General features: G+C 53.2%; 1 protein-coding gene across 1 annotated transcript in view; it reads left to right on the forward strand.

Annotated features, from left to right (window-relative positions):
- The window catches only part of WIPI1 (WD repeat domain, phosphoinositide interacting 1), a 24,533-nt gene that overhangs the window by 9,072 nt on the left and 1,145 nt on the right, over positions 1 to 14,316 (forward strand). Inside the window, exons 4-12 of the mRNA XM_009323766.1 lie at positions 773 to 869; positions 4,562 to 4,659; positions 5,708 to 5,800; positions 6,119 to 6,189; positions 7,106 to 7,213; positions 7,614 to 7,778; positions 7,964 to 8,071; positions 9,327 to 9,448; positions 10,209 to 10,309. Coding sequence (XP_009322041.1) covers positions 773 to 869; positions 4,562 to 4,659; positions 5,708 to 5,800; positions 6,119 to 6,189; positions 7,106 to 7,213; positions 7,614 to 7,778; positions 7,964 to 8,071; positions 9,327 to 9,448; positions 10,209 to 10,309 — 963 coding nt within the window. The remainder of the gene's footprint in view (positions 1 to 772; positions 870 to 4,561; positions 4,660 to 5,707; positions 5,801 to 6,118; positions 6,190 to 7,105; positions 7,214 to 7,613; positions 7,779 to 7,963; positions 8,072 to 9,326; positions 9,449 to 10,208; positions 10,310 to 14,316) is intronic.

Here is a 14,316-nt window from a genome sequence, read left to right on the forward strand (position 1 = left end):
CAAGCACATTAACTTGGAAATGCCCTACCCATCTGCCAAGATGGTGTGAATACTCGGTGTGAAACACTAACCACTGTGACTGTCCCTGAACAAATGTTTCCCAGCCCCGTTTTTACACAATTCTGCTGCACAACTCAGGGCACATAAAGCAGAGTCTTGCCTGCTGATGCCGAATGGGAAAAGAACATTAATTTGATGAACAGATGCATTAGGTTTAGCAGCAGTGGAAGGCCCATCACCTAAACGTTCACTCCCCAGTCGGGACAAAATCAGGGCAAGGGGCACGTAGTCCCATCTGTAGGCATACTGACAAGCAGGATTGGCAGCCTCTCTGCAGCCTGGTCTTCATGATCAAAAAGTAATTTGCTATGAAAAGAACTGCAAAGAAAAGGTGGGGTAGGAATTGATGGCAATCAAGGCCCCATGGCTAGGGTATAACCCTGATGTGTCTTCCTGTTCCTGGGGTCTGGGAATGTGGAAGATCAGCTCTTAGAGTAGCAGAGCAGAAGTCATGATACTTTATCTGCTTTCTAAAGCAAGACCAGATGCAGGCGGCTCTCAAAAGCAGTCTCATACAAAATCAGAGGTTGTCCAGTGAGAGGGGATGGAGAAACAGAAGAGATCATGTTTCTGTTACATTTTAGTCCATGAGAAATTCCTGTTGAGTTTTTCTGACAGTGAAGATTTGGGTTTGTGAACTGTGGGAGCAGCAGACAGAGGCACGGTGCCCATGCTGGTGAGGTTCTGTGCATGTCCCTTGTGTCCTTTGCAGAGGCTGGTTGTTTGCCTGGAGGAGTCAATTTACATCCATAACATTAAGGACATGAAGCTTTTGAAGACTATTCTGGATATGCCTCCAAATACAACAGGTAAGCATGGGAGAGCTGTGTGAAAGGGAGAGACCAGCTCTGCAGGAGCTTTGTAGAGCCACAACGCTGGTGTTAGTATTTAAACCAGCCTGTGGGTTGTGTATCCTAATTCAGCACTGGGGAGACAGAAATGCGCGGAGGCAGTCAGTCGGGCTTGGGAGAGCAGAAACCCCGCTCTGTCCTGAGCACATGCATCACAGGAGAGCAGAAATGGTCAGCACGGTTTGACTTCACCTCCTTCGATCCCTTCCTGTCCTCGCGCGGGATGTCTGTGCAGCTCACAGCTCCCCGCAGTGTGCCTTTATTCTCTTTCACAAGTGGAAAGCTGTAAGGCAGGCCAGGACCGCAAGTTTCCCTCCACATATAGGACAGCTTGAAACTCTCCCTCCGGGGCTCCCTGCCCTTCCTTCACCGTGCCCTGCATCAGAGAGTCCCGCGGCATTTTTGCTCTCCGGACGAAGGAGCCCCGCTTCCCTGTGCTGCTGGCGTGAGTCAGCTCTGCAGCTTCACACCGTGCTGCAGAGCTCGGCACTCCCTGCAGACCTGCGGTTAACCCAGGTTCTCTCTCAGCCACGGACATGCACTGCTCCACTAAGGTAGAAAGCTCCTGTGATTACTTATGGGCTTGGGGTCAGCTCCCAAAGTGATTAGCACTGCGAAGATCACCCGGGGCAGAAAACACAGCCAGGCACAGCACTAATTCCCTGCCAGGGAGTTCCCAGGAGCCCGGGCTGCCACCTGATATTATTCCATATACGCTGCAAATCCAAGGGGCAGGGCAGGTGGCTGCAGAACAGATCCTCTCTGTGAGGCATAGGGTGAATCCGGCTTTCCTGCTCATGGGAGCGGAGCTATTTTTAGCCGCAGAGAGGGAAACTTGGCCGAGCGCCTGCGGCAGCGCTGCCGTGCATTGCTGTGATATCCTGGTTGGTCACAGGCTGCAGCATCGTTTCACGGGTGGTTGATCGGGAAGTTGCTGATGTGCTCACGCCTGGCTTCTGTCTCAACAGATGGCCTCTCCCTGTGGATTAAACATATTAAATACTGCAAATATAATTAAAGTTTAAAACCTTCCTGAGAAAGCCCAGCAGCGGCAGGCAGGGCAGGGATACCCAGGCCTGAAGCTGTTCTGCAGTGGGGCTGAACAATCAGGTCATGATTTAAGAGCAACAGCAATCAGCGCTCACCGGGACAGCACTAGGCTGCTGCGGATTACAGAACTTCATAGGCGCTTAATTTTTTAAAACTCTTTCACCACATCAGCTGTCATTGAAATGAGCTGAGCAACAAGCGCTGGGCCACGCGTGCTCCCTTTGTCCCTGGACCATCTGCTTTGGTCCTAAGCCTGACCTCGAGGACAGCGTGTCCAGGAGGCTGAGGCAGTCCAGCCTCACCACTCTTTGGACAACCCTTTTCGGAGTGGGGATCTGTGCTGGGGGGGTGTAGGAGCACACGGCAAGCATGCCGCCGCCCCCAGAGTGTGCACCGTGGGCACGGTAACACCAGCAGAGTGAGGACTGGGATTTGCTGCATACCCACCGGCCAGTCACAGTGAGATCCCTGGCTATTCCTGGCCAGGACCTGGCTCCCGGTCCAGCCTCCTCCACGCAAGAGAGGAAAATGCCCACGGTGGGCAAGCCTGTTGTTTTTTCATGTGTGCTCAAAGATGTTGTTTTTCATGTGACTCATGTCAGGGGCAGGATTTGCACTAAGGAGGTTGCAGCACTCACGCTGACCTGTGTGCCGTGGGGGCACATCTTGGGGACAACTGCAGCTTTGGAAACCACCTCACATGGCTCCCCCCAGGCCCCAGATCCGCCTGGACCTGCTGGCTTAGGGGCAAGGCCAGGCTTCTTGGATGCAGTAGCTTTTTTCTGTGCTGCTCGAGGAAGCCACCTGTGATGTGGCATTCCCAGAGGTGCCATCCTGAGCAACACCACCCTGCCTCCTCCCTCGTGAGCCCGCCACTGCATGCACCGACCCTCCTCAGGGCTGTGGGGCTGCCGAGAGCAGAGAAGCATCTTCAAAGGCTGCCTGTGTCCCTTGTGATCCTTGTTCTTTATGCATCCCTGAGGTCAGCCCAGTACACTCGCATCTGTGTTTTCCCCTGGCCTGGTTTCCCGTCTGCCTTTCCCAACCAGGCGCGGAGCAGAGGGAGCGGGTGACTCACACCAGCCGCTCAGAGCTTGCTTTGTTTAGCTTGAGCGTTCTCTAGATCCTTCACTTAGAGAAAGGGCTGCGCTGATCCCCCCATGCTGCCTAGGCTGGGGGAAGACTATCCTGAAAAGACAGGATGCTCATCACAAGCGAAGTCTCTGGGCTATCTCTGCCTTCCTCCTATCCCTCCCTCTTTGGGTGCCTTTTAATTGCCTGCACTTTGCGGCTGCTGCGCCTCTTGTCCCCAGTGCGCACCATCCCTGGCATGATGTAAATCCTCTGATTGATAGGGAGTGGATCCCTGGGGCCCCTGGCTGATCCTGCAGCTCCTGGCTCCGCTGCAGTCTCTTCTCATAAACAATGACCTAAAACGAGAGCTTCAGCTGATCCTTCCCTCTGCTGGGCCTGGGCCAGGGCCGTGTCCTGACACGATGGGTTGCACGGCATGTGTGTGCGCGTCCGTGCATATACGTGCACGCGTATCCTGTTTGGGGAGTATGGCAGCATCCCCGGCAGCCTTTAACCCCGCGGCTTCCTCCGCATGTGGGACTAGGTGGGACCTCCCAGCGGGGGCCAGGAAGCTCAGGTCATGCTGAAGCCTTGAGTCGGATTTGGGAGGACTGTGAGCACGCGCACGTGGCGCAGGAATCAAGTGAGACCCATTTCTGTATGTGACAGGATTCACTGGGATGGGTCCTCAGCCAGCAGCAGAAATGAGAAGCAGGAAGAGATGCTCTTTTCCGAGGTCACCCGGGGGACAGGCGGATGGACGTGCCCACACACACATCCATACATCCCTGTCTCATCCTGTAGTTCCTGCTCACTTTGAAAGGGGTGTTTGGGAACCTTTATGCTCACGTTGGCATAAAAACAGATGGCCGTTATGGGGAAGCATTCCCCCTGTGGTTAAAATTTAGCTAGGTTCAAGTTCCTTGTCAGCGGGAAACTCCCTGCACAACTGTGGCATTTGCTTTGTCTTTCTCTGCTTCCCTTTTCCATTCAAAGAAGAGGGAAACGGCACTGCCCAGCCCCACAGCCACGGCCTTGCCGTGCCAGCCTTCATGTGCCAGGCTTCGTACCAGGGCTGCGTCTGCGCTGCGCTGCTTATCTGAGCTTCTGACCCGGCACCTACACCCTGCGCACATCTGGAGGTGCCCAGATGTGCCTGGGCAGGAGTCCTGTTAGCCCTGACACCAAGACGTCCCTTGCTGTGTTTCACACACCTATTCTTGCCTTCTCAAAGGAGATGATTAAGGGGGAGAAGCCAAGAGTGTGCCCAAAAGCAGGACCTGGGCTCCTTCTGAGCAGGGTTTGGGGGGGGGACGGTGGCTGGGAGGAGTGAGCCGTACTGTCCCATACCAGCAGGTGTCCCCACGGCCGAGGCATTGCCAGCGCGCAGCCAGCGTGCGCCCGGTGCCAGACACTGCCCCAAAATGAGACAGAGCCTGAACCCCCTTGCGGTGTCCATGGCCACGTTTCTGCTTTCCGTCCTCCACCAGCAAACAACCTCAGCTGCGTCCTTCTCGCCTTGCCAGGTCTGTGCGCTCTCTCGATCAACCACGCCAACTCCTACTTGGCTTATCCCGGCAGTGCGACCAGCGGAGAGATCGCGCTTTACGATGGAAATACTTTGGTAAGTAAGTGTGAAGCTCGCCCGTTTGGTTGTCAGCAGGGACTGAAAACAAACAGAACCACAGCAAAGCCAACAGGGCCTTTGGGAAGGATTAATTAAATACACTCCACCAAGCTAGACTGCAAGGGAATTGCCCGGGGCAGGCATGTTCCCCATCCCCCTTGCTTGGACGCCATGCGAGGCAGACAGCCTCTTTGAGATCAGGACATCCGTCTCCCAGTACGGGATATTAAGGGAAACGTGACCCATTACCCCGCAGTCCAAGGGCTGCTGCCAGGCTGACACAGGGGTTCCTACAGGAGGCTCCTTTAGGAGCTTCAGCAGCGTATCCCATGGGATTGATGTGACCAGGGTGGCTCAGGGAGGGCTGGAGCTGCTCCAGGCGCAGCGCAGGACCTGGAGCAGCTGCTTTGCCATGCCGCGGGCTGGAAGGGATGCCGGACCCGAAGTCACGGAGAGGGTGAGGTGTCCAAAGCCCCCCTCAGGAAATCTGTCCCTGGCGGGAAGCAGGGTCATGATTATCTGCTGTTTATGCCAGGGCTTTGGATTACATAAGGCTGTCGCTCTGTACATGCAGCAGGAGCTAAGGATCTGCAGCAGGGGAGGAGCAGAGCACAAGGGGAAAACACGCTGCTGCTGTGAGAGGTACTAGCGGGGGCCTGGGCTCCCTGCAGGCATCGGGGTGGTGTCGCTGCAGCAGGATTTGCTGTACAGCCGAGCGAATTGCAGGGAGGCCAGCTCTGTCCCTGTGCAAAGAAATGCCAGGCTTCAGAGACGGCGCAGTCGCGATCCCGCAGCCTGGAGAGGTGGGGAGCTGAGGACCTCTGCCCCTGAAATGGGCTTTCTGCAATCACAGTGGCCGTAGTAGGTGGGGAGCGAGCTCAAGGCAGCGCAAAGATAAGAAACGCTGCGGATGTTGAAGGGATACCATAAGTGCGACACAATCCCGCGAATCCGTATCGGCAGGCCTGGATGGGGTACGCCCTGCCCTCACGCAGCCCGAGGAGCAGCGTGTCTCTTTGCACTCACATTACCTTCTGCCCTACAGAAAACGGCCTGCACGATTCCTGCCCATGATGGGCCTCTGGCTGCTCTCGCCTTCAACTCCACTGGCTCGAAGTTGGCAAGTGCTTCCGAAAAAGTGAGTGAGCGCTGCTGCGAGCACCCTCCGGGCTGCCCGTGCTCTCTGCCTGCGGCTGGCAGGGGTGTCCCAGCCAGCTTGGCTGCCTGGAGCATGGAGAGCAGGACCTCTGAGCTGCCCGTTCTTAAACACAGCCAACAGAGGACGGGCATTAAAAGGACTCTGGCTTGTAAGAGGCCAGTGTATCGGGTTCACATTGACAGCCGCTGGCAAACAGGAGGGGCCTTTGCACGTCCTGAGTTTCCTGGGTGTGTCAGAGAAAGGGCTTGCGCTCTTTGCCCTGCTCCTGCGTGATCTCTCCATTTGCATTTTTTGCAGGGCACAGTCATTCGTGTATTTTCCATTCCTGGTGGGCAAAAGCTCTATGAATTCCGGCGAGGGATGAAAAGGTCAGTTCATTCTTCTGTTGGTGACAAGTACACAGAGGGCTCCTGGAGCAGAAATGTAAACACAGGGACAGGGAAACGTCAGATCCTGGTGGCTTTGGCATCTTTTGCAGAAAGAAAACAAGAGCGAGCATATTAGAAATGGCATTGTGTCAGACAGCCATGCTGTGCCCAGCTGCCTCCGGCAAGTTTAGCGATTCAATTCAGTGTGTTGCAGAACAGGGTGACTGCAGAGAACAGAAGTAGATCTGTCCATTTACTCTGTCCTTTCTTGTTTCTTACTTGAAATAATGAAGTCCCCAAAGTTATCAGCCCAACTCTTGCCCTCTCAAAGGAGGTGTTTTGAAGCTACTAAGTCATTTGCGCAGAGCCCAAGTCTCAATGGCGGGAGTGGGCTGCCCTTCTGCAGGCTCCCTGAAATTTTTCAGTAGATCTTTTCCTGACTTTTCCCTCTTCCCCATCCCTGACCTGCCTGTGATTTTGCACCCACTTCTGCAAGGACAAAAACTGCCGTGACCAAGACACCCCAGCCCTGCTGATCCTGCGCAGGAGGAGATGCCGCATGTATCTGGCTACCCAGCGCCTTGGATATCCTCCCTGGCCTTTGCAGTACCAGAAGCTTTAACTGCTGTAGCGAGGCTGGCACAGATGTTCACTCCACAGGCAGCTCTGTGAGCAAGGACATTTCCACCTCTCTGGCTGTTTGTCACTACCTTGAGGCTACCCCTAGCTCTGCTGAGCAAAGGGATTAGGGAAATGCTAGTCAGTCAGCCCGCAGGCTCAGCAGCAGCCAGGCAGGGTGCTCCTCGCCGTGTATGGGTCTCCTTCCTCCCTGTCCTCTTCTCTGTGAGCAAAACCAAGCAGTTCCCCTTGAACGGTATGCCATGAAATGACCGGTCCTGTCTTTGCTTGGCCCTAGGTATGTGAACATCAGCTCTCTGGTGTTCAGCATGGATTCCCAGTTCCTCTGTGCTTCCAGCAACACGGAGACCGTACACATCTTTAAACTGGAGCATCTCACTGACAGGTGAGGGGGTTAGCCTGGGTTAATCTCCCTGCCCCAGGGGTGTCTCTGCTTCAGATGTCTGCCTTGACGCAGAGGCCTCCATTTCCTCACCACGTACTCTCCACGAGCAATACCAGCTGCAAACTGTCTCTTTGGCTTTGTGTCCTGCGGGATTCGCTCCTTGGAAAAGCTACACGCTGCATCCCTGCTGTCAGCCTCTCCAGGCCTGCTCTGGGTTTATTAGCTGCCACTGTCCCCTGCCTCCTTCCCATGTATCCAGCTGGGCTGGCACACAATGTGTGCAGGTGCTCTAAAGAAAGCCTTTGCGTATCTGAGATGAGGATCATTTTGGCTGTTCCTGATCTGTTTTGTCACGGCTGATTGCGGTAGCCCCACTGATGCTGCTTTGTGACCCCCTCAGCCGGCCAGAAGAGCCTCCAAGCTGGAGCGGTTACATGGGAAAGATGTTCCAGGCTGCTACCAACTACCTCCCTGCTCAGGTATCAGGCATGATGAACCAGGATCGAGCCTTTGCCACTGTCCGCCTGAACATCTCCGGACAAAGGAACATCTGCGCTCTCTCCACGTATGTATTGACATCTGCGTCCCCTCTGCCACGCCAGCCTGTGAGCAGACACGACTATCTCTGCAGAACACCACCGCTGTGGCCCCTTATCTTGCACCCGTGCCTGCAGAGCACGCAGCGCGGGTGCGTGCTGTATCTGTGTGCGAGGGCAGATGTGTTTGGACTCATGATGCTTTTCTAATTAGGATTCAGAAGCTGCCTCGACTGTTGGTGACTACGTCAGATGGACATCTCTATATCTATAACTTGGACCCGCAAGATGGAGGGGAGTGTGTCTTAATAAAGAAACACAGGTAACTATACCTCCAGACACATCTGATACAGAGGCTGATCTTTTAAAAAATTAAGGGAAATTTCACCTGAAAGCACAAAACGGAGCTGTAGGAGCAAGAACGTTAGAACTGACTTTGTGATTTTAGCTGCCTGATCCGACAGACGTGGGTGGGAACCACGTCAGCAGGCAGGGAAGTGGGGCTTCTTGCAGAAGAAACCAGAGACATCTCAGATCCCTAGGCAGTTGTGGGACATCTCGGCTTAGACAGCAGAGGTGGGCAGGCTGTGCCTTAGGAGATGCCTCCAGCAGCAGAGCGCTGACCACCACGGTGGCAGGAGAGCAGAGCACCTTCTCCAGGCGTGGAGCGGGTGCTGGAGAGCTGACTTTGGGGGTAGGATGGTGTGGAGCGACGCTGGGAGCTTCTGTAAACAAAAACCCGCACAGATGCACGCCTGCAGGCATGCAGTGCCAAAGCAGAGCCTTCGCTGCCGCTGTTCGGTTTGTACGCAAATTCGATTAAGCATGTAACCTCCCCCCCACATCTGGGCTACTTGGCTCCAGATGTGAAGCCTTTGGGGCGGGGTGCGATGTAACATGTGCTCTAAGCTGGGAGGTGGCTGACAGCCAGGAAAATGCCAGCAGTTTTTTGAAAAGCCACAAAACAAAAGCACTTCAAAGCTGCGCTGTCCAGCGTGCTCCGGCCGCCCTGCCGCCTTCAGACACTGCTGACGCCCGCCCGCTCCCGTCCCGAAGCGGCCATCCGGAGCTGGCGGGCCAGCTTTGTATGTGGGTTCCTCTTAGCATCAGAGGACTGAAAAGGGCCCTTGGGTCATGAGTTATGTTACATCATACTATATCTCTGCTCAAACTCCATCCTAAACTAGCCAGCGCTGCTTTTGCCATCTAGTCCGCTCCTGTTGGAAGCCCTTTGGAGCCCCCTCCCTGATTAGAAACACTGTTTGCCTTTGTAACCTAAAGCTTTTGTGGTCAATCTGTTCCCTTCTATTCTCGTGCCAGCATTGTCCTCTAGCCGAAGTAGTGCTTTCCCTATCTTCTGCTTCCCCCCCCCCTGCCCCGGCTTTACTTGTAGAGCACAATGCTCTCCTCCTCTGCAGCGCGGCTAGGGCTGCAGGCAGTGCCTATATGCAGTGATGCGGATGGGTGACGTGCTTCAAGGAGATGTGGATGCATGTGCTTGTCTTAGCTGCTGCTGGGGAAGGAATGGTTGGGATCAGAACTAACTCTTCTCCCCTCCCTTGCTCCTGTACAATTAGTCTGCTTGGCTCAGGAAAGATGGAGGAGAACAAAGAAAATGACCTTCGGCCTCCATTACCTCAATCTTACGCAGCAACTGTAGCCAGACAAAGTACAGTGCCTTCAACTTCAACCATGCCAGGTAAGCATCGCATCTGCCCTTCCTCAGGCAGAAGCAAGAAAGCCACCTGGGGCAAAGTGGAAAGTCTCCCAACTTCCAAGGAACCAACCAGAAACACCACTTGTGCAAAGCAGACTGGGGCAGCAGGACTCTCTGGAGCTCACCTGGTTCATCCCCCTGCCCCAAAACCAGGCCAGGCATTTTCTGCTCTGCTTCTCGGGACCCCTTGCCAGCGCTCCTCCTCCTTGTGCAGAGCTGCACCACAAACGGGCTCACCAGCAGAGCGGTAACCGCATCCCAGCTTCGCAGTTGGTCAGACAGCAGCTGCTGCCAGGCTGGTTTCCAGGAGCTGAAACTGGGGCTGTAGAAGTCAGATCTCACTATTTTTGTGGCAAGATGGCTACAGATCCTCCCGAACCTGTTACACCTTACCCTAAAGAAGCTAGCACTAAATTGTTGCAGGAGAAGACCGGCCGACTATCTCGCCATATTCCTGAGTCTAAAGGCCCACATACAGATGTGGATCTTATTCTGAAATTGGTGCTTGCGTTCATGGTGGGAGGAGGAAAGCTTCTGCCACAGGAGCTAGCCATGTAGTCCATTCCTTGATCTGTAGTGTCAATGGAGATACCTTTCTCTTCTGCAGTTCCCCAGAGCTCTGCCAAAAAAGCCAGAGAAAGAAGCTCTGTGCTAAAAAGGTGATAAAATAGTGTCTCCGCTGTTTGTTTCCAGCTTCCTTCCATCCATTTATCTGTAATGTTTTGTATTTTTACTTGGACAGGTTATTCGGAGGACGGTGGTGCCCTGCGAGGAGAGGTTATCCCAGAGCATGAGTTTGCAACTGGACCAGTGTGTCTTGATGACGAGAATGAGTTTCCTCCTGTGAGCATTCGGGACCCCTAAAACTGCAATTCAGCCCTCATGCTAAGAAGAAAGTATTAACCTCTTACAGAAGAGATACTGTTGCCCCCACCTTGTCCCAGCTCACTGTGAAGCCTAAAATAACTAATTAAGTTACAGGGACAGTGCCAGGAAAAGTACACCCCCACTAAATGGCAGCTAGGGATGGGGCAAAGCTGATCAAACCTAAGAACTAGAGATGGATCTGAACAAACTAGTTGAATGAAGAGCAGATGCAGAATGACGTTCAGCTCCAGATCTGACCTCTGTGCCTTGTGCAGATTTTTAGTATTGCCAGGAATAGCTTGAATTTGAACAATACCATCATTTAGAAATAAAAACTTAATACTCCCTGTTGCGTTTACAGTCAGTTGTATTAGTTTATGGAATGCAACTGGGACATACCTGAACCTCACCAGTCTCTTCATTTCCAAGCTAACTGAAAAGGAAACTCCTTTTTCAAGTACAAAGATGAAAGGCATAGCAGAGTTTTAAACCGTTTTATGATTTTTATATGGCACTTTCTCAGTTACTGTTGGAAGAAGATACTGGCTTTTTAAAATCTAACTTAAGCCTGGCAGTGTCTCTCCGGCTCCTTTTCCTATTACACACACATTTATTAAGTATCTAACCCCTAAATGGACAGATGTTGGTACCGTGCTATGATCTGGTTGTAATCAGCGGTGTCTTCATAACAGTAATGCATTAATACAGCAGAATATTGTAATGCATTTCAAGTTGTAGACTTGGCAGACTTTTGAATCCCTTACTCCGTTTTTACATATCCTGCTGTTGGAGTTTTGCCTGAAAAGGAGGAAGTAAAAACTTTATCGGGATCCCAGGATTTGTTCCATATGCTGAGGCTGACCTTTGTGAGGCACTTTCCTATTAACTGATGCAAATTGTTATTTAGATAAAAGGTGACTAGCTCATGACTCCCTTTGAAACAACACTGCCTAAATCCAGCTCGGGTTGCATAAACCTGAGACCAATTCTCTTTAGTTACCGGTGACATAACCTGCTGCAAACTGAGAACAAGAGTTTTCTAGTTGTCCTACCCCATTACCCAAGAAGGATATTTAAAATGTCCCTCCTCTGGTCACAGTCGTGTGGCCACGGAGAAGCTGGTGGCCCAGGCACCTGGAAGGAGCCGCAGGGCCAGAGAGAAATCCTTTGCTTCCTTCTGATGAGCCTGCTCTTGAACATGTGGTCTGGGGACAAGCAAATGCCAGCAAGCAGGAATCACGCTGCTCCTGAATGAGCCTTCCTGCTGGGACCATGCCGTATAAAAGCAGCCCCAAACCCCTGCTGTGCAGCAGCAGGTGCTTTATCAAATGAACTTTGATCTGTCAAAATCCTGTGCTGTCATTAACCTGACAGAGCAACTTACGTGTGTAATGTTAGGGAGGAGGTGGTGTGGGAGGGAAGGCGCTTTCCAAAAATACTCCCCGGTACGGTGGCTTAGCAATTGGAGCTTCCAGATGCAGTCTCTGCAGCTAGGACTTTGGTTTTGCCCCTCCGTTGCTGACGGTAACGTGTTTTGCTTCTGGTCTACCAGCTAGTGCAGCGCTGGCTCCCACTGCGTGAGTGCGTAAGGAGGGTTGGTCGGGATGCTTTGATGCTCTGAATTTCACTGGACTTCACTGTTTTCTCAGCACTGAGATGTTCGGTCTCAATGACGCGTTCAAGGGGGGTTTCGGGCATCGGTCACTTCTGTGTGGAGGAGGAGGGAGAGAAAACCTGACCTTATCCAACAAAAATGTTTTGATAGCATTCTGCTTTGCGGAAACATGGGAAGGGTTTTGTTTGTTTTCCAGTGTGCAAGAAAAAGACATTTAAAAACCTCAAAACTTGTGACAAAATGGAATATTCACCCGCAGCCCATGCCACGAGTACGGCTTTGAACTTAGACATACTTTTGGAGAAACAGCAGTGCTCAGACCCAGCAGTTCCTCTCCATTTTGAAACATCTTGCCTTCCCCTGACCTCAAGCAAGACTTCAGAGGCTCAGCTGTTCAGAGCGAGGAAAAGCAGCTTCAGTCTAACATTAAATCTGTTGCTGATTGTCGAAAACTGCCTCTTCATTAAAGAAAAGGAGGGACAGATCAGAGAAGAGATGAGAAGCCCAAGGAGGGCTCATAAAAAGTGGCCTCAACAAGAGGGAATGTGGATGTTGCTGCTGATTGTGCCAGGACTGCTGAAGGATCCTGCGGCAAGAGGTTAAACAAGTTCAGTTACGCCTCTTGCTTGCATTGGTGGGGTGGATTAAGCGCTTTCGGGTCTGCCGTTGATCTTACGCAGAAAGGCTCAGGCGTTATTGAGATGGACAGCAGGCTAAAGCCTCAGGTGAGGCGAAGGTGCCGTGCTTGCGACGTGCTGGGAGGGGGCTGCGTCGCCCTTGCTCTGCGTGGTCAGAAGGCTTTGCGGGATGGGAAGAGCAAACCCAGCTCTGGCTGCAGATGGTTGCGGCGATTACGGCTGGTTTCTGGTTACCTGCCCGCGCCGCCGCCAGTTACCTGCCCGAGCAGCTGCCACCTTTCTGCGGGTTTATCAGTGTCGGTGAGGTTTCCAGCCGTGTCGGTGAGGTTTCCAGCCGTGTCGGGAGCTGTTGGTGTGTGCTTCGGGCCAGGCAGGGCACCGCTCGGCCAGCTCCACTTTCGGGAGCCACCGTAGTGGCTCTCCCCACGGAGGCATGGTCAGAACAGTTTTTGGGTAGTGCTGTGAGGTTTGACAAAAGAAATCCTACAGGATTCAGCAAGCAAGATGGCCTTTGTGGACCCGAGGAATGCACACCAGGGGGTCTCTCTTAAAACTTCTGAGATTCAGTAGGAAAGGTGATTTCTACCAGCAGATTGCTCGGTGTGTTTCCAGCCATACGTGATCCGTCCTGCATTTGGCTGCACGCTGAAGCTTGTCAGCTTCGGGGCCGGAGTTGATGTGGAGGCTTTATCGGGAGACCCATTTCATTAAGTCAGGCTAGATTGTATACAGCGGTCAGCTCTTCAAAGACAGCTTCCCCTCACTGATACACAGTCTCAAAAAACACCTCTCACATCGATTTTCGGCTACCTCCAAAACTGTTTGGGCAGCCTGCCTGTGCTGCCAAAGGATGCTGCTGCCCATGCATGCCCGCGGCTCCTGCCTACAGCGTTCATTACGGGGTGCTCAGGGTGGAAGAAAAACTTCCCCCCCGGCAGTGAGCAGCAGCCCTCAGCAGCTCCTCGCTGAGCTCCCGCTCTTGCCTGCTCCCTGGAAGGACGGGCAGGAGCACGAGCTCCAGCAGCCCGTGCACCACGGCCGCCCTCGACAGCACGACGTCCCCACCCTGGGAGCGCTGCTGTCTGCAGGGCAGAGAAATCAGTGCCCCAGCGTGGGGTCCGCACGCATCCCCGCTGCTCCAAACCATGGATCTTAATACAAGCAGCCAGGCTGCAGATGCATCTTCAGCTCCACGGGACTGGTATTTGCCCAAGTTCCTCCTCGCTGTTTCCTGGATGTTTCACTCGTTCTGTTGCGCGGATATGCGACACTAATGATTTTAAGTTTGGTTTTTTTTTTTAACAGCTGGCTGTAAGCAGAAGAAAGGCAATAGATTTTGCTGTGGGGCTCTCCTAATAATCATGTTTCATGGGGGATGAGCAAGTTTGGCAGAACCTGACTGGCTGCTTCTTCCTCACGGCAGCTCCTGCCCCGGTAGCTCAGACAGGCATTTTGGGCAGCTGGGGCTTGCAGGATTGAGCCCAGCTTATCAGTACATTATCTGAGGTCCCTTGGGAAACATGCAATCCAGTGCCGATGCTTGTGCCTCAAAACTGGGCAAGTGATGGTCCTGAAGCCCATGGAGAGACAGATCCCAGGAGGAGGGGCTGGCACAGACCCTCCTGCAGCTGGGGCTGCGGGGATCGCATCCGTACCGCTGGGAGATGCAGGTCAAGTCTGGCAAGGCTGGAGCTGATAAAGGGAGACCTGGGCCTTGGCTCATGGTTAGG

The sequence above is a fragment of the Pygoscelis adeliae genome, unplaced genomic scaffold (assembly GCF_000699105.1).
Source record: "Pygoscelis adeliae isolate BGI_AS28 unplaced genomic scaffold, ASM69910v1 Scaffold75, whole genome shotgun sequence".
Lineage (NCBI taxonomy): Eukaryota > Metazoa > Chordata > Aves > Sphenisciformes > Spheniscidae > Pygoscelis > Pygoscelis adeliae.